The 26,014-nt window shown below is 46.1% G+C and overlaps 1 protein-coding gene across 1 annotated transcript in view; it reads left to right on the plus strand.

Annotated features, from left to right (window-relative positions):
* Positions 1 to 21,822, plus strand: part of slc25a42 (solute carrier family 25 member 42) — a 29,985-nt gene extending 8,163 nt beyond the window's left edge. The window contains exons 3-8 of the mRNA XM_036986388.2: positions 1,914 to 2,028; positions 2,130 to 2,155; positions 2,822 to 2,988; positions 13,001 to 13,117; positions 16,113 to 16,264; positions 20,429 to 21,822. Coding sequence (XP_036842283.1) covers positions 1,914 to 2,028; positions 2,130 to 2,155; positions 2,822 to 2,988; positions 13,001 to 13,117; positions 16,113 to 16,264; positions 20,429 to 20,754 — 903 coding nt within the window. The 3' untranslated portion in view covers positions 20,755 to 21,822. The remainder of the gene's footprint in view (positions 1 to 1,913; positions 2,029 to 2,129; positions 2,156 to 2,821; positions 2,989 to 13,000; positions 13,118 to 16,112; positions 16,265 to 20,428) is intronic.
* The last annotated feature ends 4,192 nt before the right edge of the window (positions 21,823 to 26,014 follow it).

Raw genomic sequence — 26,014 nt, forward strand, 5'->3', positions numbered from 1 at the left:
TTTCAGGAATGGAGTAAATGAGGACAGAGGAGAGGAGGAGTGGGATGAGCTGAGCCAGTCCATTCAACTGGACACACAGCCGGGGAGGCCTTCCCTCCCCCAGTCCTTCCCTCTTTTATTTCTCTATTTTTCCTTCTTTCTATGCCTCGCTCTCTCTCAGCTCTCTCTCACGTTCTTCACTCTCTCTCTCTTCACGCTGCTCTCTCGGCTCTCTCTCGGCTCTCTCTCTCGGCTCTCTCTCGGCTCTCTCTCTCGGCTCTCTCTCACACTCTGCTCTCTCACGTTCTTCACTCTCTCTCTCCACACTCTCTTCACGCTGCTCTCTCACTCTCTTCTCACTCTCTGCTCTCGCTGCTCAATCTCTTCTCTGTGCTCTTCACTGTGCTCTCTTCACTCCTCACTCTCTGCTCACTCTGCTCTCTGCTCACTCTTCGCTCACTCTTCACTCTGCTCTCTTCACTCTGCTCTCTTCACTCTGCTCTCTTCACTCTGCTCTCTTCACTCTGCTCTCTTCACTCTGCTCACTCTTCACTCTGCGCTCACTCTTCACTCTGCGCTCACTCTTCACTCTGCTCTCTCTCTTCACTCTGCTCTCTCTCTTCACTCTGCTCTCTCTCTTCACTCTGCTCTCTTTCTTCACTCTGCTCTCTCTCTTCACTCTGCTCTCTCTCTTCACTCTGCTCTCTCTCTTCACTCTGCTCTCTCTCTTCACTCTGCTCGCTCTCTTCACTTTCTTGCTCTCGTTCTCTTCACTCTCTGTTCTGTCTCTCTCTGCTCGCTTCTCTCACTCTCTGCTCTCTCTCACTCTCTGCTCTATCTCACTCTGCTCTCTCTCTCTCTCACACTGTCTCTCACTCTCTGTTCTCTCCCTCTCTCACACTCAGTATCTCGCTCTCTGCTCTTGCTGCTCACTCACTCTGCTCTTGCTGGCAGATCTTTAGATGGCAAAACGGCATTACCATCAGTCCGGTGCTTCAAAGCCTGTGTGGTGAACAAATAGTGTTCCCTTAACCGTTTGCTCCTCTAAGAATAGTCCTGTATGCTTAGCTGGGTCAGTCTCTAACCAAGTCTGGGCCCATTTCTAACTTGTTCTGTCTCATGCAAGCCAAGTTTACTGATCTACTGCAACTCAAACAAGGCTTAGCTAGGGACAGGCTTGGTTTAGCTAGGGACAGGCTTGGTTTAACTCGGGACAGGCTTGGTTTAACTCGGGACAGGCTTGGTTTAACTCGGGACAGGCTTGGTATTGGCTTGGGTTAGCTAGGGAGAGGCTCGGGACAGGCTTGGGTTAACTCGGGACAGGCTTGGGTTAACTCGGGACAGGCTTGGGTTAACTCGGGACAGGCTTGGGTTAGCTCGGGACAGGCTTGGTATTGGCTTGGGTTAGCTAGGGAGAGGCTCGGGACAGGCTTGGTTAGCTAGGGAGAGGCTTGGGACAGGCTTGGGTTAACTCGGGACAGGCTGTGGAACCAGGCCTGGTCTCCTGTCCTGCATGTAGGGACATTAAGTTGGATAACTACATTATGACAGGGAGGAGTGGCTGGCAGGCTTGGAATAACCCCATCAAATAGCCTGAAGGTGTTTGGACTTGCTGAGTTATGACATGTGTTTTTTAAATGTTAACAAGATGCCTGTATTGGATTAGTTTTAGTTTAGAATTAATCTATCAAGGCACTCCCAGGCAGGGAAATGTTGTTGATCTCATTAAATCTAAATAAATCTTAATCTTCCTTAAATCTTATTTTTCCACCGAAAGTCATATACATTGTTTTGTATGGAAACTCTTACTACTTATTCATAGGCCTACATGAACTACTTATGCATAATGTTTTTGTTAGTAGTTAACAATTGATTGACCCCTTTTGGTCATGTTTGTCCCCTCCTGCTCTCCGTCCATCCATCTGTCTGTGCAGGGTCTAAAGCCCCAGACACGGTCCGTGGTTAACTCCCTCCTCTCAGGGGCCTTAGCTGGAGCCTTGGCCAAAACCGCTGTGGCCCCGCTGGACAGAACCAAGATAATCTTCCAAGGTAGGCAGCAACACTTCTCACATGCTTTTGGAATAGTGAGGAATCAGTTATTTTTATTTTCAATGTCATACATTTTTGTCTATTTATTTCCTTCATTGTAGTGTCCTCAGCAAGATTCTCTGCCAAGGTGAGTTGTTTGACCCATGTACTGTGTAAAATTCATTTGATGATGATTCATGATTCACCCAGTGGTGTGAAGTACTTAAGTAAAAATACTTTCAAGTACTACTTAAGTAGTTTTTTGTATCTGTACTTTATTTTACTTTGACTACTTTTACTTCACTTCATTCCTAAATAAATATTGTACTTTTTACTCCATACATTTTCCCTGACACCCAAAAGTACTCGTTACATTTTGAATGCTTAGCAGGACAGGAAAATAGTCAAATTCACACACTTATCAACCGAACATTCCTGGTCATCTTACTGCCTCTGATCTGGCAGACTCAACTAAACACACATGCTTCGTGTGTAAATGACGTCTGAATGTTCTGTGGCCGTGGCTTTCCGTAAATAAACAACAACAACAACAAAATGGTGCCGTCTGATTTGCTTAATAAAATGAATTTTCAATTATTTAAGTATATTTTAAACCAATTACTTGTAGACTTTTACTCAAGTAGAATTTGACTGTCGTTACTTTTACTCAAGTATGACAGTTGGGTACTTTTTCCACCACTGTATTCCCCTTTGTGATGATGGTGATACTGTTGATAATGGATGGTGATACTGTTGATAATGATGAAGATGCTGTTTATGATGATGAGACCCCATGCTGTTGGTCCACCCCCAGGAGGCGTATAGGTTGATCTATCGGACCTACCTTAAGGATGGCTTCCTCAGCCTGTGGAGGGGCAACTCTGCCACCATGGTGCGGGTCATCCCCTACGCTGCCATCCAGTTCTGTGCTCACGAGCAGTACAAGAGACTACTGGGTGGATACTTCGGCTTCCAGGGAAAGTGAGTAACCATGCATATATAAACTAATCTTGTCCAGAGGCTAGGTTCCTGCCTAATAGGGAATAAGATATTCTTAGAGAATCCCTACGGAGAATGCTAAATGTTTTATCCATTCTTCTAGCAAGAAAAGTAGCGAGCGCATTGTGGCACCATCTGCTGACTATTTTAGAGAATTGTGTTCTCAACGGATGTGCCAAATTTAGTTCTGTAATTTTGAGTATTACTCTTCGGTCATATCTCCAATATTATTTGGAATCTCATCACAAAATCGTACATATAAGTGTCCAGGCAATGTTGTTCTGCACTAATATGGCTGTTGACTGATGTTCAAGCAAGCATCTTAGCCTGATTTATCCTCTCCTTCTGGCAATTGTGTAATTCATAAACAACTTAGCTATTGAAATGCAAGCAGCAGGTGATGAGACCAGTTGCAGTATGCATTACAATACCAAAACATAACAATATTTAACTCAAGTCAACCCTACCAACATGATTGTAATACATTCAGCAGTACTATTCATATGAACCTACTGGACCTCCTTAGCACAAATAAACAAGAATATGAAAGAAAGTTTGTTCACTTTATTAAAAATGATGAGGATTGTGATTAGTCTCGACAGAACCGCATGTGTTAATGCTGGTCCTGAGGACCCAGAGGGTGCACATTTCCCCCTAGCACTCCACAGCAAATGAAACTATTCAACTTATCAACAAGCAAGGCTTGATATGACTGTTTTTTTACCATTTGCCACTATGTAACACCATTTTCATGTCATTGTATGATGCAAGGAAGCCACTTTACAAAATGCATTACTATCCTTCTACCATAGAGAATCAGACAGAGCTATATAGGCTACATTCTGCCTATTGGCTTCTTTGCATATTCAAGCTTGTCTCAAAATACAACAACTTCCTTTTTAAGGCTCTCCTGGAGGATGGTTGGCCACCCTTGGTACCCTATTTAATATTGCAACATTACAATTACAACCAAATACTTTTTATGTCTTCATAAAATAATTCCCTCCAAGGCTCGAAATTAAGGCCCCGTCATCTATGGGATGATAAAAAAAAATGTCTACAAGTTCAAAACAGACTCCGGGACAGTTCTAGAAAAGACAAATCCACACAGTTTAGCTCAACAATGCACACGTGGCTGTAGGCTACACACAAGTGTTTCTAAATTCAATTGTCGGGATAATACCATTTTCAAAAGTGTACCGCGTGCTTGAGCATTTTCATGTAACATCGACAAAGAACAATCACAGACCGAGCATGCCCACTGACTGGTCTCAGTTCCAGGTGCAACGCACGCATGCACACCTGGAACTGAAGCTAGTCAGTGGGCATGCCCAGTCTGTGGGTGTTCTTCCACCAGCGCAGATGGCCATGAGTGTTGTGGAGCTCATTATACACCACCTTCACACTGTGAGAGGGAGAAAAGGGGTAGGGAGAAAGATTGGGAGGGAGAGAGAGGGGGAATTAGAGATCAGAGCATGACAGAAAGACCACTCACATCCACACACACCTCCTAGTAAAGGTCTGACTGTAGGTGTAGCCTATCTCTCATTGTTGGTGACGTCCATTGCAGATTATTGCTAATCCTATCCTCCTGTGATTAATCAAAGACTCCATCTCCTCCATGTAGCGAGTCAGATCCTCCAGAACCTTCTCAAAGCTGGCTCACACCTGGGGGTGTCGCACGGGAGGGTGATGAACACATTACACACACCCGTAAACATAGATAAAGGCAGGTTTCCAGTAGAACAGTACAATGTTGAGAAAAGGGTAAATCTGTAATTACTTCGATTGGGGTTGTACTGTCTTTTCAAATGTGTTGGTGGATATCATATCTACACTGCCAGAAACGAATAATACTTTGTATATGATAGACATTTAATCATAGGACTGGATGGTTTCAAATACTAACGTAAATTAGCTAGCTAGCTAGTTATTCTACTCAAGGCCTTTTAAAATAGGAAGTCAATGCTGCTGTTTACGGCTAGTGTTAGACAACTAGCTAGGAATTGTAATAACGTTAACTAGGTAGGCCAAAGCAATGTACAGTTGTGGCCAAAAGTTTTGAGAATGATACAAATATTAATTTTCACAAAGCCTGCTGCCTCAGTTTGTATATACTCCAGAATGTTATGAAGAGTGGTTAGATGAATTGCAGTTAATTGCAACGGAGTTCTCCACTACGGAGAAGAGCGCTTTGGAGTAAACGAAAGGAGAAGTGGCAAGACACCACCCGCACCAGCCAAATCTAGGAGGCAGCAGGAGATCGAGATACTTGTCAGAGAGAGAAGGCAGCTGAGGAAGCAGTGGAAGAAGGCCTTTGATGCAGAGAGAGAAGGTCTCATGCTACTCCAAGCAGACATTAAATGTCGGCTGGCAACCTTGCGAAGAGCGGAAAACTTAAGGAAACTTCGTAGGAAGAAGGAACACTCAAGAACACAGTTCTATAAAAACCCCTTTAAGTTTGTCAAAGATCTCTTCGCAAAGGAAAAGTGCGGAATCCTAAAAACTCCAAAGCCTGAACTGGAAGAACATCTGGAAAAGGTCCACCAGGACATGAAAAGGCATGAGCAGATAATCATCCCACATGACATCCCACCTATTCAACCACCAGAATTCAATCTGGACACTGACCCTCCAAAATGGAGGGAAGTAGAGAACGTTGTCCGAAGAGCAAGAGCGGCCTCGGCTCCTGGGCCTAATGGAGTACCATACAAGCTTTACAAGAATGCCCCGGATGTTCTACGCTTTCTTTGGAGGCTCATGAGGATAGTGTGGCAGAAGGAAATAATACCAAAGGCATGGCGAAGGGCTGGTGGTGTGCTAATCCCGAAAGAGAAGGATGCGACAGACATCAGTCAATTCCGACCAATCTCCCTTCTAAACGTCGAAGGGAAGATCTTTTTCAGTATAATAGCACAGAGGCTGTCCACTTATCTGGAAAGGAACAAGTACATTGATACATCTGTACAGAAAGCAGGCATTCCTGGTTTCTCTGGTTGCCTGGAACATACTAGTATGATTTGGCACCAGATCCAAACAGCTAAGAAGGACAAGAGAGACCTCTATGTCATCTTCCTCGACCTGGCCAATGCCTTTGGCTCAGTTCCCCATGAACTCCTCTGGGAATCCTTCAACTTTTTCCACGTACCAGAACCCATCACTACACTGGTAAAGGCCTATTTCCAAGACCTGCAATTGTGTTTCACAACACCTGACTTCACAACAACATGGCAGCGCTTGGAAGTAGGCATAATGGCAGGCTGTACAATTTCTCCTCTGGCCTTCACTATGGCCATGGAAGTCATCATCAGGGCATCGAGATGGGTGGTCGGCGGTGAGAGAACTAAGGAGGGGCTCCGTCTCCCACCTATCCGAGCATACATGGATGACATGACTACACTGACCACCACTGCAGCATGCACCAGGCGGCTACTTGCAAAACTGCAGGATAACATCAAGTGGGCCCGGATGAAAATCAAGCCAAGCAAATCTCGAAGCATTTCCATAGTCAAGGGACAGCTTAAAGATGTGAGGTTCTGCATTGGAGATGACCCGATACCAACGGTGTCTGAGCAACCCATCAAGAGCCTGGGTAGATGGTACAACGAAAGCCTCCGGGATAAAGATCAAGTGCAGCAAGTAAGGCAGGACATCGCCGACGGTCTTGAGAACATCAACAAGACCCTACTGCCTGGGAGGCTCAAGCTTTGGTGCCTACAGTTTGGACTTCTCCCCCGGGTAATGTGGCCACTCACCGTCTATGAGGTCCCAATAACAACAGTGGAGAAGATGGAGCGAACCATTACCTCATACGTGAAGAAATGGCTGGGTGTCCCACGATGCTTGAGTAACATCGGCCTCTATGGCAAAGGGGTCCTTGAACTACCTCTTACAAGTCTAACGGAGGAGTACAAGTGCTCTAAAGTAAGACTTCAGATGACATTGAAGGACTCTAAAGACCAGACCATTAGCAAGGCTGCACCTCCCCTACAAACTGGACGGAAATGGACATCATCCAAGGCTGTGCAGCAAGCAACATCAGCCCTGAGACACCAAGACATTGTGGGGAATATCCAGCATGGAAGAGGAGGCTTTGGCCTGGCAGCAAGCAAACCAACGTTCCATAAGGCAACAACATCTGAACGCAGGAAGCTGGTGGTCAAGGAGGTGCGCAGACAGGAGGAGACTGCAAGAAGTGCAAAGGCTGTCTCTCTTGCTAAACAAGGTCAATGGACGCGGTGGGAAGGCCTGGAGAGGAGAAAGATCAACTGGAGTGAGCTTTGGCAAATGGAGGCAAGCAACATCAGCTTCATCATAAGAGCTGTTTATGATGTGCTTCCATCACCAAAAAATCTACATCAATGGTATGGCGAGGACTCGACCTGCCCCCTCTGCCCAGCTCCAGCGACTCTCAGGCATATAATGACAGGTTGCAAGACCAGCCTCTCACAAGGCCGTTACACCTGGAGGCACAATCAGGTCCTCAAGAGCCTGGCTGCAGCACTTGAGACCAAGAGGAGTGCAACCAATTCATTACCTCCAAAAACAAGCAATCCTGTCAAAACAACAACATTCATCCGGGAGGGACAGAAAAGGCCCAAGTATCCTCCTACAAAGCCAGAAACTGGACACCTAGCCATGGCCCGGGACTGGAAGATGCTTGTCGATATTGGCCAGCAACTAATTTTTCCACCTGAGATTGCTTCTACCAAACTTAGGCCAGACATGGTACTCTGGTCCCCTTCACGAAAGGCTGTGTACATCATAGAGCTCACAGTCCCGTGGGAAAACTCTGTTGAAGAGGCCTACGAGCGTAAGAAACTGCGTTACACAGAGTTGGCAGCAGACGCAACTCAGCGTGGCTGGAATGCAAAAGTCTGGCCAGTTGAAGTGGGATGCAGAGGATTCGTGGCTTCTTCCACCATCAGGTTGCTGAAAGAACTTGGAATCCATGGACAGGCTCTGCGGCAGACCGTCAGAGCAGTTTCTCAAGCAGCTGAAAGAGGCAGCCAGTGGATCTGGATTAAACGGAAGGACCCTTGCTGGGCTATAACTTCATGACCCCCCACCCCCACCTGAGAACCCAATTCAGATCCCTCCAACTTGAGGAGGGCATATGAGGTATGCGGTCAGCTGTCGGACTGGCTCAGGGAAGAGGACGCCCCTGCCTTGCATAGTCCCGTGGGACATCTTAATTGGGCATGGGACACAAGCTAAGGCTTGATCACCCTTTAGCTGGCCACCTTTGATGAGAGTGTTTAGTGATTAAAGGCCGAAACACCCACTGATTCGAAGGCACACTACTGAGGATGTGTCCCAAAATTGACATCTTAACCCAGTCTAAGAAATAAACCTCCCATGCCACTCTGTCAACATCACGGCAAATCTCATGCGAGTGCATTCCATCTATTGGCACAATGGACAGTTTTTTAACATCTCGTCCCGTGTTTTATGATTCAAAGTCCCTATTTGCCATGCAGTGGAAATGCTTTTTGGGGATTCAGTTCATTTGCATTTCAGCCCTGCCACAAAAGGACCAGCTGACATCATGTCAGTGATTCTCTCATTAACACAGGTGTGAGTGTTGACTTGGACAAGGCTGGAGATCACTCTGTCATGCTGATTGAGTTCGAATAACAGACTGGAAGCTTCAGTCTTCAGAAGGAGGGTGGTGCTTGGAATCATTGTTCTTGCTCTGTCAGCCATGGTTACCTGCAAGGAAACACGTGCTGTCATCATTGCTTTGCACAAAAAGGGCTTCACAGGCAAGGATATTGCTGCCAGTAAGATTGCACCTAAATCAACCATTTATCGGATTGTCAAGAACTTCAAGGAGAGCGGTTCAATTGTTGTGAAGAAGGCTTCAGGGCGCCCAAGAAAGTCCAGCAAGCGCCAGGACCATCTCCTAAAGTTGATTCAGCTGCGGGTTCGGGGCACGACCAGTACAGAGCTTGGAATAGCAGCTGGCAGAGTGCATCTGCACGCACAGTGAGGCAAATACTTTTGGAGGATGGCCTGGTCTCAAGAAGGGCAGCAAAGAAGCCACTTCTCTCCAGGAAAAACATCAGGGACAGACTGATATTCTGCAGAAGGTACAGGGATTGGACTGCTGAGGACTGGGGTAAAGTCATTTTCTCTGATGAATCCCCTTTCCAATTGTTTGGGGCATCCGGAAAAAAGCTTGTCCGGAGAAGACAAGGTGAGCGCTACCATCAGTCCTGTGTCATGCCAACAGTAAAGCATCCTGAGACTATTCATGTGTGGGGTTGCTTCTCAGCCAAGGGAGTGGGCTCACTCACAATTTTGCCAAAGAACACAGCCATGAATAAAGAATGGTACCAACACATCCTCCGAGAGCAACTTCTCCCAACCATCCAGGAACAGTTTGGTGATGAACAATGCCTTTTCCAGCATGATGGAGCACTAATAGGCTCCTATCAGTCAGGATGTAGCCCAGAAGTTAATTGATAGCATGCCAGGGCGGATTGCAGAGGTCTTGAAAAAGAAGGGTCAACACTGCAAATATTGACTCTTTGCATCAACTTCATGCAATTGTCAATAAAAGCCTTTCACTTATGAAATGCTTATAATTATACTTCAGTGTTCCATAGTAACATCTGACAGAAATATCTAAAGACACTGAAGCAGCAATCTTTGTGGAAATTAATATTTGTGTCATTTTCAAAACCTTTGGCCACGACTGTATAGCCAGATGTAGTCATGAATAGCCAGCTAACTAACTGTCTAGGTAGCTAAAGTTATAACTTTTAGGAACTAGACCTAGACGTGTTCGCTGACAGGAAAAACTATTATTGGTAACATCAGCTAACAGGATAGCCTCTTTACTTTGGGAGGCCGGTACACATTGGTGTATCCATTGTGTACAGGTCTCCCAGAGCGAAAAGGCTACTAAATCAAATCAAATGTGGGTGGAGATTATAACAGAACATGGCCAAGATGTTCAAATGTTCATAAATGACCAGCATGGTCGAATAATAATAATACGGCAGAACAGTTGAAACTGGAGCAGCAGCACGGCCAGGTGAACTGGGGACAGCAAGGAGTCATCATGTCAGGTAGTCCTGAGGCATGGTCCTAGGGCTCAGGTCCTCCGAGAGAGAGAGAAAGAAAGAGAGAATTAGAGAGAGCACACTTAAATTCACTCAGGACACCGAATAGGACAGGAGAAGTACTCCAGATATAACAAACTGACCCTAGCCCCCCGACACATAAACTGCTGCAGCATAAATACTGAGACACTAGCAGGAGGAATGTAATGCTAACATGGTTAACGTTAACTGTGTCACACTGCTGAAGATCACAAGTCTCTAGCTAGCCAGCTAGATACAGTCCATTCGGAAAGTATTAAGACCCCTTCACTTTTTTTCCACATTTTGTTACATTACAGCCTTATTCTAAAATGGATTTAAAAATTATAATTATCATCAATCTGTACACAATACCCCATAATGACTCCCACATTTTGTTACATTACAGCCTTATTCTAAAATGAATTTAAAAATTATAATTATCATCAATCTGTACACAATACCCCATAATGACTCCCACATTTTGCAAAATATATTAAAAATCAAATACTTATCTTATTACATAAGTATGCAGACCCTTTGCTTTGAGACTTGAAGTTAAACTCAGGTGCATCCTGTTTCAATTGATCATCCTTGAGATGTTTCAACTTGATTGGAGTCCACCTGTGGTAAATTCAATTGATTGGACATGATTTGGAAAGGGACACACCTGTCTATATAAGGTCCCACAGTTGACAGTTCATCTCAGAGTAAAAACCAAGCCTTGAGGTCGAAGGAATTGTCCGTAGAGCTCCGAGACAGGATTGCGTTGAGGCACATATCTGGGGAAGGGTACCCAAAAAATTCTGCACCATTGAAGGTCCCCAAGAATACAGTGGCCTCCATCATTCTTAAATGGAAGAAATTTGGATCCACCAAGACTCTTCCTAGAGCTGGCCGGCAGGCCAAACTGAGCAATTGGGGGAGAAGGGCCTTGGTCAGGGAGGTGCCCTGCTAACTGTTCCAAATGGCTGAACTGAATTTGATAAAAGGGCTTTTATGTACTCTGTGCCATCAGCTTGGAATGCCTTAGAAAATATTTTTAAACTGGAAGAACTTGTCGTTTCACATTGGTGTTTTTAAATCATTGATGAAGGATTTTGAGGCTATTCCTTGACCTGTCAATCTTTTTAATTTGCTGTTTTATGATTTTGTTATACTCCTGTGATTTCTATGGTTTTTACTAGATTACTTGTTGTTTGTCATGTTGTCTGTCTAATTGTTAATGACTTGGTGCTGCCTATCTTGACCAGGACGCTCTTGAAAATGACATTTCAAATCGTAATGAGCCCTTCCTGGTTAAATAAAATACATACAAATATTTTGGGTTCTGATTGGGTATGACAATTGGACAAAAGCTCATTAGGCATTTATTATGTAAGTTATATTCTTCAAGAATTAATGGGTGGGCGTGTGTAGATCATTTTAAAGTCATAATTAATGACGCAATCACCGATTGACCCTTTACAAACTTCAATTGAGTACAGGCTTAACTGAATGATAACCGAGACTGAATATAATAAGACATTTTATTGAATAGTTTTGGTTAGGCCTCGTCTCCGAGCAATGCTCCCCAGAGCCAGATGCTGATGATAGGTTGCCCAATGCTGGGCAGCAGGCATCAACTCCCGTGCTGGAGAAAGGAGTTCCAATGACGAGCCTTAAGATTATTATGTTGGTGGTGGTGGAAGGTTGTTGGAAGACTGTTGCTTTAAAACAACAAGTTGGAGACACAAGGTAGGAGGAGTATTTATATCTCAACTCAAGAGTCATGCCCGTTGGTTGAAAGAAAGGATAATGATTATTTGCGATTGAGCCAGTAGGTTAATCAGCAACCGTGGTGGAATTGCCTTGCTCATAGGCTGATGAGTGAGATCAGAAGCGATGTGAATTATGGGTTTACTAGATGAATGAAAAGTGGCTATCCATTTAGACCAGCCGTACTGGTTTAACATTCGTAACTAAACTACCGTTCTAAAGTTTGGGCTTACTCAGAAATTCACTTTTTTTTGTCCATTAAAATAACATCAAATTGATCAGAAATACAGTGTAGACATTGTTAATGTTGTAAATGACTATTGTAGCTGGAAACGGCTGATTTTGGATGGAATATCTACATAGGCGTAGAGGCCCATTACCAGAAACCATCACTCCTTTGTTCTAATAGCATGTTGTGTTAGGTAATCCAAGTTTATCATTTTAAAAGGCTAATTGATCATTAGGAAAACCTTTTGCAATTATGTTAGCACAGCTGAAAACTGTTGTTCTGATTTAAAGAAGCAATAAAACTGGCCTTCTTTAGACTAGTTGAGTATCTGGAGCATCAGCATTTGTGGGTTCGATTACAGGCTCAAAATGGCTAGAACAAAGACCTTTTCTTCTGAAACTCGTCAGTCTATTCTTGTTCTGAGAAATGAAGGCTATTCCATGCGAGAAATTGCCAAGAAACTGAAGATCTCGTACAACGCTGTGTTCTACTCCCTTCACAGAACAGCGCAAACTGGCTCTAACCAGAATAGAAAGTGTGATGCCCCGGTGCACAACTGAGCAAGAGGACAAGTACATTAGTGTGTCTTGTTTCTCAAACTAGACACACTAGATGCCTCACAAGTCCTCAACTGGCAGCTTCATTAAATAGTATGCACAAAACACCAGTCTCAACATCAACAGTGAAGAGGCGACTCCGGGATGCTGGCCTTCTAGGCAGAGTTCCTTGGTCCAGGGTCTGTGTTCTTTTGCCCATCTTAATCTTGTCTTTTTATTGGCCAGTCTGAGATATGACTTTTTCTTTGCAACTCTGCCTATTGTCTGCTGTTTTTTTCCAGGTTTCTCAAGCCTGGATCAGAGCCTAGGTATTCAAAGATTGTCAAATCAGGCCCTTATGTATCCTGTGTACTGTGTTCCAGAGCCCTGCCGCCGGTGCCAAGGTTACTGGCGGGTTCTATGGCCGGTACCACAGCTGCCATGCTCACCTACCCTCTGGACATGGTGCGAGCCAGGATGGCTGTCACGCCCAAGGAGATGTAAGACAACTACCCCTACCTCTGAGAACACACACACTCCCACACACAGTACATTCAGAAAGTATTCAGACCCCTTCCCTTTTTCCACATTTTGTTACGTTACAGGATAATTCTAAAATGTATAAAATAAATGGTTTTCCACATCAGTTTACACACAATACCACATAATGACAAAGCGAAAACAGGTTTTTAGTCATTTTCGCACATTTATTAAAAATGATCAACATAAATACCTTTTTTTTTTAACATTAGTATTTAGACCCTTTGCTATGAGAACCAATAACCTGATGGTCACTCTGACAGAGCTCCAGAGTTCCTCTGTGGATATGGGAGAACCTTCCAGAAGGACAACCGTCTCTGCAGCACTCCACCTATCAGGCCTTTATTGTAGAGTGGCCAGACGGATGCCACTCCTCAGTAAAAGGCACATGACATGACAGGCTGCTTGGAGTTTGCTACAAGGCACCACGCTTTGGCCTGAATGCCAAGCGTCACGTCTGGAGGAAATCTGGCACCATCCCTACGTGGAAGCATGGTGGTTGCAGCATCATGCTGTGGGGATGTTTTTCAGCGGCAGGAACTCAAATCAAATGTTATTTGTAACATGTGCCGAGTACAACAGGTGTAGTAGACCTTACAGTGAAATGCTTGCTTACAAGCCCTTCACTACCAATGCAGTTTTAAGAACCCCCCCCCCCCAAAAAAAAAATGTAAGAGAGAAGATTAACAAATCATTAAAGAGCAGTAGTAAATAACAATGTCTGAGCCATATTCAGGGGGTACCGGTACAGAGTCAATGTGTGTCGAGGTAATTGATGTAATATGTACATGTAAGTAGAGTTATTAAAGTGACTATGCATAGATAATAACAGAGAGTAGCAGCAGCGAAGAAGAGGGTGGGGGGCGTGTAATGTACTGGGCCGTACGCACTACCCTCTGTATTGCCCTGCGGTCGGAGGCCGAGCAGTTGCCATACCAGGCAGGGATGCAACCTTTCAGGATGCTCTTGATGGTGCAGCTGTAATACTATTTGAGCATCTGAGGACCCATGCCAGGGGGAATAGGCGTTGTTGTGCCCTCTTCATGACTGTCTTGGTGTGCTTGGACCATGTTAGTTTGTTTGTTTGATGTGGTCACCAAGGAACTTGAAGCTCTCAACCTGCTCCACTACAGCCCCGTTGATGAGAATGGGTGCGTGCTCGGTCCTCTTCCTCTAGTCCACAATCATCTCATTTGTCTTGATCACGTTGAGGGAGAGGTTTTTGTCCTTGCACCACACTGTCTAGTCTGTCTCCCTATAGGCTGTCTCATTGTTGTCGGTGATCAGGCCTACCATTGTTGTCATCATTAAATTATGGTGTTGGAGTTGTGCCTGGCCGTGCAGTCATGAGTAAACAGGGAGTACAGGAGGGGACTGAGCACGCACCCATGAGGGGCCCCTGTGTTGAGGATCAGCATGGCGAATGTGTTACCTACCCTTACCACCTGGTTTGGGGGGGGTGGGGGGCATCAGGAAGTCCTAGGTTGCAGAGGGAGGGGTTTAGTCCCAGGGTCCTTAGCTTAGTGATGAGCTTTGAGGGCACTATGGTGTTGAACGCTGAGTTGTGGTCAATGAATAGCATTCTCACATAGGTGTTCCTTTTGTCCAGGTGTGAAAAGGCAGTATGGAGTGGAATAGAGATTGCATCATCTGTGGATTTGTTGGGGTGGTATGCAAATTGGAGTGGGTCTAGGGTTTCTGAGATAATGGTGTTGATGTGAGTCATGACCAGCCTTTCAAAGCATTGCTACGGGTCGGTAGTCATTTAGGCAGGTTACCTTAGTGTTTTTTGACGCAGGGACTATGGTGGTCTCTTTGAAACATGTTGGTATTACAGACTCCGACAGGGAGAGGTTGAAAATGTCAATGAAGACACTTGCCAGTTGGACAGCGCATGCTCGGAGTACACGTCCTGGTAATCCGTCTGGCCCTGCGGCCTTGTGAACGTTGACCTGTTTAAAGGTCTTACTCACATCAGCTGAGGAGAGCGTGATCACACATTCGTCTGGAACAGCTGATGTTCTCATGCATGTTTCAGTGTTACTTGCCTCAAAATGAGCATAGAAGTTATTTAGCTCGTCTGGCAGGTTTGTGTCACTGGGCAGCTCACGGCTGTGCTTCCCTTTGTAGTCTGTAACAGTTTGCAAGCCCTGCCACATCCGACGAGTTTCGGAGCCGGTGTAGTACGATTCGATCTTAGTCCTGTATTGATGCTTTGCCTGTTTGATGACTGGGAGATTCGTCAGGATCGAGAGAAAGATGAACGGAGCAAAGTACAGAGAGATCCTTAGTGAAAACCTGCTCGAGAGCGCTCAGGACCTCAGACTGGGGGGCGAAGGTTCACCTTTGAACAGGACAACAACCCTAAGCACACAGCCAGGACTATGCAGGAGTGATTTCAGGACAACTCTCTGAATGTCCTTGAGTGGCCCAGCCAGAGCCTGGACTTGAACCTGATCGAACATCTCCTGAGACACCTGAAAGTAACTGTGCAGCGATGCTCCCTATCCAACCTGATAGAGCTTGAGAGGATCTGCAGAGAGGAATGTGAGAAACTCCCTAAATACAGGCGTGCCCAGCTTGTAGCGTCAAACCCACAAGAAGACACAAGGCTGTAATCGCTGCCAAATATATTTCAACAAAGTACTGAGTAAAGGATCTGAATACTTATGTAAATGTGATATTTCAGTTTTTTAAATTTTAATACAGTTACAAAAGATTCTAAACCTGTTTTTGCTTTGTCATTATGGGATATGGTGTGTAGATTGATGAGTGGGAAAAAATGATTTAATCCATTTTAGAATAAGGCTGTAACGTAACAAAATGTGGAAGAAGTCAAGGGGTCTGAATACTTTCCGAATGCACTGTATACACACACACACACACACACACACAGACTGTTTGTGGTGCTGCGAATAACTCGCACTTTACATCCCATCTCTCTTCTCCCCTCAGGTACAGTAACATAATCCATGTGTTTGTGCGTATCTCTCGTGAGGAGGGTTTGAAGACACTGTATCGTGGTTTCACCCCCACCATACTGGGTGTGGTGCCCTACGCTGGACTCAGTTTCTTCACCTACGAGACTCTCAAGAAAATGCATGCAGGTACTGCAGTCTCAGCTGTCGTGTCTGTCTAGTCTGTCTGTCTATCTGTCTCTCTGTCTAGTCTCTATCTAATCTGTCTAGTCTGTCTATTGTCTGTCTCTCTGTCTAGTCTCTATCTAATCTGTCTAGTCTGTCTCTCTGTCTATTGTCTGTCTCTGTCTAGTCTGTGTCCAGTCTATATAATCTGTCTAGTCTGTCTCTGTCTATTGTCTGTCTCTCTGTCTAGTCTCTATCTAATCTGTCTAGTCTGTCTCTGTCTATTGTCTGTCTCTCTGTCTAGTCTCTATCTAATCTGTCTAGTCTGTCTCTCTGTCTAGTCTCTATCTAATCTGTCTAGTCTGTCTCTCTGTCTATTGTCTGTCTCTGTCTAGTCTGTGTCCAGTCTATATAATCTGTCTAGTCTGTCTCTGTCTATTGTCTGTCTCTCTGTCTAGTCTCTATCTAATCTGTCTAGTCTGTCTCTCTGTCTAGTCTCTATCTAATCTGTCTAGTCTGTATCTAATCTGTCTAGTCTGTATCTAATCTGTCTAGTCTGTATCTAATCTGTCTAGTCTGTATCTAATCTGTCTAGTCTGTATCTAATTTGTCTCTCTGTCTAGTCTGTATCTAATCTGTCTAGTCTGTCTGTGTCTAGTCTGTCTGTGTCTAGTCTGTCTGTGTCTAGTCTGTCTGTGTCTAGTCTGTCTGTGTCTAGTCTGTATCTAATCTGTCTAGTCTGTCTCTCTGTCTAGTCTGTATCTAATCTGTCTAGTCTGTCTCTCTGTCTAGTCTGTATCTAATCTGTCTAGTCTGTCTCTCTGTCTATTGTCTGTCTCTGTCTAGTCTGTGTCCAGTCTATATAATCTGTCTAGTCTGTCTCTCTCTGTCTAGTCTGTATATAATCTGTCTAGTCTGTCTCTCTCTGTCTAGTCTGTATATAATCTGTCTAGTCTGTCTCTCTCTGACTGTCTAGTCTGTCTAGTCTGTTTATAATCTGTCTAGTCTGTCTCTCTGTCTAGTCTGTCTCTCTGTCTAGTCTGTCTCTCTATGTCTGTGTCTAGTCTTTCTCTCTGTCTAGTCTGTCTAGTCTGTCTCTCTATGTCTAGTCTGTCTCTGTCTGGTCTGTGTCTCTCTGTTTAGTCTGTCTCTCTGTTTAATCTGTCTCTCTGTTTAGTCTGTCTCTCTGTCTAGTCTGTATCTAGTCTGTATCTAGTCTGTATCTAATCTGTCTCTAATCTGTCTAGTCTGTCTCTCTCTCTCTGTCTAGTCTGTCTCTCTCTGTCTAGTCTGTCTCTCTCTGTCTAGTCTGTCTCTCTCTCTCTGTCTAGTCTGTCTCTCTCTGTCTAGTCTGTTTCTCTGTCTAGTCTGTCTCGGTCTAGTCTGTCTCTCTGTGTAGTCTGTGTCTAGTCTGTCTCTCTGTCTAGTCTGTATCTAGTCTGTATCTAATCTGTCTCTAATCTGTCTAGTCTGTCTCTCTCTCTCTGTCTAGTCTGTCTCTCTCTGTCTAGTCTGTCTCTCTCTGTCTAGTCTGTCTCTCTCTGTCTAGTCTGTTTCTCTGTCTAGTCTGTCTCGGTCTAGTCTGTCTCTCTGTCTAGTCTGTGTCTAGTCTGTCTCTCTGTCTAGTCTGTGTCTAGTCTGTCTCTCTGTCTAGTCTGTGTCTAGTCTGTATCTCTGTCTAGTCTGTGTCTAGTCTGTATCTAGTCTGTCTAGTCTGTATCTAATCTGTCTAGTCTTTATCTACTCTGTCTAGTCTGTATCTAATCTGTCTCTAATCTGTCTAGTCTGTCTCTCTCTCTCTGTCTAGTCTGTCTCTCTCTCTCTGTCTAGTCTGTCTCTCTCTGTCTAGTCTGTCTCTCTCTGTCTAGTCTGTTTCTCTGTCTAGTCTGTCTCGGTCTAGTCTGTCTCTCTGTCTAGTCTGTCTAGTCTGTCTCTCTGTCTAGTCTGTGTCTAGTCTGTATCTAGTCTGTATCTACTCTGTCTAGTCTGTATCTACTCTCATGTCTGTATCTAATCTGTCTAGTCTTTATCTACTCTGTCTAGTCTGTATCTAATCTGTCTAGTCTGTATCTAATTTGTCTCTCTGTCTAGTCTGTCTCTCTGTTTAGTCTGTCTCTCTGTCTAGTCTGTCTCTCTGTCCAGTCTGTATCTAATCTGTCTAGTCTGTCTGTGTCTAGTCTGTCTGTGTCTAGTCTGTCTGTGTCTAGTCTGTCTGTGTCTAGTCTGTATCTAATCTGTCTAGTCTGTCTCTCTGTCTAGTCTGTATCTAATCTGTCTAGTCTGTCTCTCTGTCTAGTCTGTATTTAATCTGTCTAGTCTGTATCTAATCTGTCTAGTGTGTCTTTCTCTGTCCAGTCTGTCTGTCTAGTCAGCCATGCACTGTATTGCTGATAATGTAAATATAAGGTTTCCCACTGACATGGACCCTGTCCCCTCCCATCCCTCCCTCCCTCATCTCTCTCACCCTCTCCCTCCCTCCCTCCATCTCTCTCACCCTCTCCTTCCCTCCCTCCCTCCCTCCATCTCTCTCACCCTCCCTCCCCCCCTCCATCTCTCTCACCCTCCCTCCCTCCCTCCATCTCTCTCACCCTCCCTCCATCTCTCTCACCCTCCCTCCATCTCTCTCACCCCCCCTCCCTCCCTTCATCTCTCTCACCCCCCTCCCTCCCTCCATCTCTCTCACCCACCCTCCCTCCCTCCATCTCTCTCACCCACCCTCCCTCCCTCCATCTCTCTCACCCACCCTCCCTCCCTCCATCTCTCTCACCCCCCCTCCCTCCCTCCCTCCATCTCTCTCACCCCCCCTCCCTCCCTCCCTCCATCTCTCTCACCCCCCCTCCCTCCCTCCCTCCATCTCTCTCACCCCCCCTCCCTCCCTCCCTCCATCTCTCACCCCCCCTCCCTCCCTCCCTCCATCTCTCTCACCCCCCCTCCCTCCCTCCACCTCTCTCACCCACCCTCCCTCCCTCCATCTCTCTCACCCCCCCTCCCTCCCTCCATCTCTCTCACCCCCCCTCCCTCCTTCCATCTCTCTCACCCCCCCTCCCTCCCTCCATCTCTCTCACCCCCCCTCCCTCCCTCCATCTCTCTCACCGCCCCTCCCTCCCTCCATCTCTCTCACCGCCCCTCCCTCCCTCCATCTCTCTCACCCACCCTCCCTCCCTCCATCTCTCTCACCCACCCTCCCTCCCTCCATCTCTCTCACCCACCCTCCCTCCCTCCATCTCTCTCACCCCCCCTCTCCCTCCATCTCTATCACCCCTCCCTCCCTCCATCTCTCTCACCCACCCTCCCTCCCTCCATCTCTCTCACCCACCCTCCCTCCCTCCATCTCTCACCCCCCCTCCCTCCCTCCATCTCTCTCACCCCCCCTCCCTCCCTCCCTCCATCTCTCTCACCCCCCCTCCCTCCCTCCCTCCATCTCTCTCACCCCCCCTCCCTCCCTCCCTCCATCTCTCACCCCCCCTCCCTCCCTCCCTCCATCTCTCTCACCCCCCCTCCCTCCCTCCACCTCTCTCACCCACCCTCCCTCCCTCCATCTCTCTCACCCCCCCTCCCTCCCTCCATCTCTCTCACCCCCCCTCCCTCCTTCCATCTCTCTCACCCCCCCTCCCTCCCTCCATCTCTCTCACCGCCCCTCCCTCCCTCCATCTCTCTCACCGCCCCTCCCTCCCTCCATCTCTCTCACCGCCCCTCCCTCCCTCCATCTCTCTCACCCACCCTCCCTCCCTCCATCTCTCTCACCCACCCTCCCTCCCTCCATCTCTCTCACCCACCCTCCCTCCCTCCATCTCTCTCACCCCCCCTCTCCCTCCATCTCTATCACCCCTCCCTCCCTCCCTCCATCTCTATCACCCCTCCCTCCCTCCATCTCTCTCACCCACCCTCCCTCCCTCCATCTCTCTCACCCACCCTCCCTCCCTCCATCTCTCTCACCCCCCCTCCCTCCCTCCATCTCTCTCACCCCCCCTCCCTCACTCCATCTCTCTCACCCCCCCCTCCCTCCCTCCATCTCTCTCACCCCCCCTCTCTCCCTCCCTCCATCTCTCTCACCCCCCCTCTCTCCCTCCCTCCATCTCTCTCTCCCCCCCTCCCTCCCTCCATCTCTCTCACCCCCCCTCTCTCCCTCCATCTCTCTCACCCTCTCCCTCCCTCCCTCCCTCTCTCCATCTCTCTCACCCTCTCCAGAGCGGAGCGGTCGCCCCCAGCCCTACTCGTACGAGAGGTTGGTGTTCGGGGCATGCGCAGGTCTCCTGGGCCAATCAGCTTCCTACCCGCTGGATGTGGTGCGGCGGCGCATGCAGACGGCGGGCGTAACTGGGCACACCTACGGCACCATCCTGGGTACCATGCGGGACATCGTGGCGGAGGAGGGCGTGGTGCGTGGACTCTACAAGGGCCTCAGTATGAACTGGGTCAAAGGGCCCATCGCTGTGGGCATCAGCTTCACCACCTTTGACATGACACAGATCCTTCTGAAGAAGTTGTACCAGCTGAGGTATAATAACAGGTAAGCAGTAGGGAGAGACTGGTGGAGGGATGGAGAAGGCAACGGCGAGGGGAATGAGGACCATAGATAATAGCAGGACAGTCGCTCTATGAGAACCTCGGCACAAACGACGTGAAGGCCAGGATGAGAAAACAAACATTGTCGTTTTCTAGGGTCAAGGCATAACGGATTGGGGAATGTGTGATTGAGTGATCCAGGTCAGCACAGTGGACACACACAGTGTGTGAAATGAATGTCTTCATCTTTGTGTATGTACATGGAGGCATGAAGTCTCATAAGAGGTACATTTGGTGGGTCATAATATACACACTATGGTCCTGTACGTCATGTTCAGGTGCAATATGTTCAGTTATTTCATGTGTGTAATATTCACACAAAATACACAAGTGTGTATGTGTGTGTATGTGTGTGTGAGACAGAGTGACAACGCACACCTTCCGGGTGTCTCCCTTGCCTTGCGTCCCTACTTGAATAGGGGACCTTCCAACAGTCTGGATCAGATGAGTTGTTCCTGTCTATCTCCTTCCACATGAGTTGGATTTGACTTTTATCCAACGAAAATGTGCCCCCATGAGATTTTGTTTTGTTTGGTTGATGATTTTTGTTTAATGAGTTATACCAAAGCATATACAAGACGGGCATTGTAATTAATAATATGATTTATGACTAGAGAAGATTGATATTAATCTCTTTTTTTTTTTGGTACAGTGAAGTTCTCACAAGAAATATACATATTGGACAAAACATGTCCATGACATAGACTGATCAGGTGAATCCAGGTGAAAGCTATGATCCCTTATTGATGTCACCTGTTATTTCCACTTCAATCAGTGTAGATGAAGGGAAGGAGGCAGGTTAAAGAATACGTTTTAAGCCTTGAGACAATTGAGACATGGATTGTGTATGTGTGCCATTCAGAGGGTGAATGGACAAGACAAAAGATTTAAGTGCCTTTGAGCAGGGTATGGTTATAGGTGCCAGGTCCACAGGTTTGTGTCAAGAACTGCAGCGCTGTTGGGTTTTTCACACTCAACAGTTTCCTGTGTATCAAGAACGGTCCACCACCCAAAAAGACATCCTGACAACTTGACAACTGTGGAAAGCATTGGAATCAACATTGGCCATCATCCCTGTGGAACGCTTTTGACACCTTGTAGAGTCCGTGCCTCGACAAACTGAGGCTGTTCTGAGGGCAGAAGGGGGTGCAACATAATATAGGAAAGGTGAAACGAATATTTTGTACACTCGGTGTACAATGAATACAGTGAGTGACAATACACAGCTGTTTTTTCACTAACCGTAGAAAATGAGTTTAACTAACAGACATATATATGGGTTAACCTAACAGCCAATAGGATGTTTCTCAGTGTTGAGTCAGTCAGTGAGTGTAACACGGCCACTGGTATATATTTTAATAGTGTCCAGTTCTTCAATCTTTAGCCTGGCTACAGACTTGACTGGCCGGGAGGGGTGGCGGGGGTGGGGGGGGTGACGTGGGGCCGGGAGAGGAGGGGTGACGTGGGGCCGGGAGAGGAGGGGTGACGGGGAGAGGGGAGGGTGACGTGGGGCCGGGAGAGGAGAGAGGAGGGGAGGGGTGACGTGGGGCCGGGAGAGGGGGGGGGGGGTGACGTGGGGGGGTGACGTAGAGTTGGGGGAGATGTTTGCTGCTCTGAGTAGCCCCAGCACTCCCTGATTCTGCTTCTATAGGACCACTATGCGTGCTGGCTATCATTTCTGTATAGAAATATGATTTTTTTTTAAATATGATTTATCCAGATAGACATCTGCATCTTATTAGTTGTTGCAGCACTATTATTAAAAGAAACGCACATCATAACGTTCAGGGGATATCATTCAGTGCAAGTTATGATAAAGCACATGCCTCCTAGTAGTCCACTCAGAGACCTGTTTGAGTGACAGCCAGCTTGCACAGTGCCCCTCCAGTACCTGGATTGGGGAGCGCTATTCCACAGTGCCCCTCCAGTACCTGGATTGGGGAGCGCTATTCCACAGTGCCCCTCCAGTACCTGGATTGGGGAGCGCTATTCCACAGGGACCCTCCAGTACCTGGATTGGGGAGCGCTATTCCACAGGGACCCTCCAGTACCTGGATTGGGGAGCGCTATTCCACAGGGACCCTCCAGTACCTGGATTGGGGAGCGCTATTCCACAGTGCCCCTCCAGTACCTGGATTGGGGAGCGCTATTCCACAGGGACCCTCCAGTACCTGGATTGGGGAGCGCTATTCCACAGGGACCCTCCAGTACCTGGATTGGGGAGCGCTATTCCACAGGGACCCCATAAAAGGAAACCCCTCCTATAAAATGAGACAGACTGCCCTCCTCTACTCTGTACAGTTTTTCTGGGTGTGGTGTTCTGTGATGCTTGCACTCTCTTAGTCTCTTCACAACACAGTTGGTTGCACTGGTGTCCTGTATACCTTCTACAGCTACTGTCTGCCTGCTCCTGGTTCAAGTTGGCCCTTAGGCACAGATCCAGGATCAGCATAACTTCCTCAAATCCTAACCATCCTAACGTAAAACTGACCCTAGATCTGTGTGCATGGACAACGTCATCGTCCTACCTTTCAGCCTAACCCAGACCGACTTTGAGGTTTTGTTGTGTGTGCTGTGCTCTATTATAGTTAGTGCGCTTGGTTGCAAAATGTGATATGTGACTAAGTCCCAGCTCTTGTTACTGATTATTTTAAGTGCCTAAGAGAGGAGTAGTAACTGTTTTACAACGACTGATATAATACTTCACTAACTTTTTGTGGGTTGCTTAATTTTTCTCCTCGGGCCTCTGTGTTTTTCATATATCAGATGTTTATAATAAAATAGAGGAGGAAAATTGATGAGTAGCTTTGGAGTTCAGGGGTCAAACTTCTAAATATGAATGTAGAGCTTCTGGCCCTGCTCCAATACGAAGGAGGTATTCATCCAGGATCATCCTCTGGCGTTGTACGTACAATTGAGTACCTAACACAATTACAAATGATCTCTCGAACTCTCTTATGCTACTTGTGGAGTCTCCATTTCGGGGGGGGGGGGGTCCTAAAAAGTACACTAATGTATCCTATTAGCACCTTCAAAACGGTTGCATTGAAGAGATGATCAATGAACCAGAAACCCCTTAAACAGTCAGGCAATGCCCAAGCGCCATGGGTTTGAATTGTTTTCTGAGTTCAGATTTTATCAAATGAATGCACAAGTTGTTTTTGTGATTGAGTTTGATGTGGCCTACAGCAAGACTGAATAATAAAAACAGATTCACAATGCAAGTGAAAACTCGATTCTGAAAGATGTGTGTGTGCTTTTTATGAGTCAGGAGTGATTTATATGTACCTAATGCAGATTAAAAAATGTAAGCAAAAATATTTTTAGACCATCTCTTGCTGAGACAGTACTCACAGACCTGCAAACAGTATTCATGCATGTGACTGTTGTTTTTTAATGCATTGATGAACATAAGACTGTTTTGTAAATTGTAATGATTTGTGCCAACAGAATGTATATGAAACTAATGCATATGATCTGAGTTCAGTCTTTTAGTGATGGTGTTTCTATGAAGAACCATGAAATTCTCTTAAATAAAGCTGGATGTTGACATTTCCTACTACTACTGATGTTTGTTATAACTGCTAAAGTACAAAAATATATATTTTATTTCTCTTTAGAAGGTTCTGATGTAAGACTTACAATGTTGTACAAATATTTTTTACATGTTTCAAGTAGGATGAAAGCATGACATGAACAGGAGTGGCCACTAGAGTGCTATACATGACTACTGAACTGGCACGATCCCTCTCGGGTTCATCATACCCAGAGCAACTCAAGTTCAAAATGGAACCTTCTGTAAAACGCCAGTAGACGGCAGTGCAACACTATTATAGGGTTTGTCTCTGTGCTTCGTTGGTCCTGCCTTGAACTTGACCTTGACAGAGATCGGGCAAGGCACAGCAGCTAACTTACTACAGCTTGGTCCACTCCTTAGACTCAAGTAGCCTCTTGTAGTTCGGTGGAAACCCACCCAGTACAGGAGCAATTAGCGTTAACTGCCTTGCTCAAGGGCACATCGACAGATTTGTATTTATTTTTCACCAAGTCAGTTCAGGGATTAGATCCTGCAATCTTTCGGTTACTGGCCCAATGCTCTTAAGCGCTAGGCACTTTTCACTTACTCTTTCATACCTTGTATCATTCTAACACGCACAATGCATTCGGAAAGTGTTCAGACCCCTTGATTCTTTCCACACATTTTGTTACTTTACAGCCTTATTATAAAATGGATTAAATAAGAATAAAATAACATCTACACACACTACCCCACAATGACAAAGCAAAAGCAGTTTTTTTAAATGTATTAAAAATTAATACAGATGCTTTATTTACGTAAGTATTCAGACCTTTTTCAATGAGACTCGAAATTGAGCTCAGGTGCATCCTGTTTCCATTGGTCATCCTTGATGTTTCTACAACTTGATTGGAGTCCACCTGTGGTAAATTCAATTGATTGGACATGATTTGGAAAGGCACACACCTGTCTATATACGCTCCCACATTTGACAGTGCATGTCAGAGCAAAAACCGAGCCATGAGGTCGAAGGAATTGTCTGTCGATCTCCGAGACAGGATTGTGTCGAGGCACAGATATGGGAAGGGCACCAAAACATTTCTGCTGTATTGAAGATCCCCAAGAACACAGTGGCCTCCATTCTTAAATGGAAGATGTTTGGAACCACCAAGACTTCCTAGAGCTGGCCTCCAGGCCAAACTGAGCAATCGGGGGAGAAGGGCATTGGTCAGGGAGGTGACCAAGAACCTGATGGTCACGCTGACAGAGTTCCTCTGTAGAGATGGGAGAACCTTCCAGGACAACCATCTCTGTAGCACTCCACCAATCAGGCCTTTATGGTAGAGTGGCCAGACGGAAGCAGCTCCTCGGTAAAAGGCAAATGACAGCCTGATTGGAGTTTTCCAAAAGGCACCTAAAGGACTTTCAGACCATGAGAAACAAGATTCACTGGTCTGATGAAACCAAGATTAAACTCTTTGGATTGAATGTCAAGCGTCACATCAATCAATCAATCAAATGTATTTATAAAGCCCTTTTTATATCAGCCAATGTCACAAAGTGCTGTACAGAAACCCACCCTAAAACCCCAAACAGCAAGCAATGTAGATGTACGGTGGAGGAAACCTGGCACCATCCCTACGGTGAAGCTTGGTGGTGACATCATTCTGTGGGGATGTTTTTCAGAGGCA

This window comes from Oncorhynchus mykiss, chromosome 8 (assembly GCF_057628025.1).
Source record: "Oncorhynchus mykiss isolate SJ-2025 chromosome 8, ASM5762802v1, whole genome shotgun sequence".
NCBI lineage: Eukaryota > Metazoa > Chordata > Actinopteri > Salmoniformes > Salmonidae > Oncorhynchus > Oncorhynchus mykiss.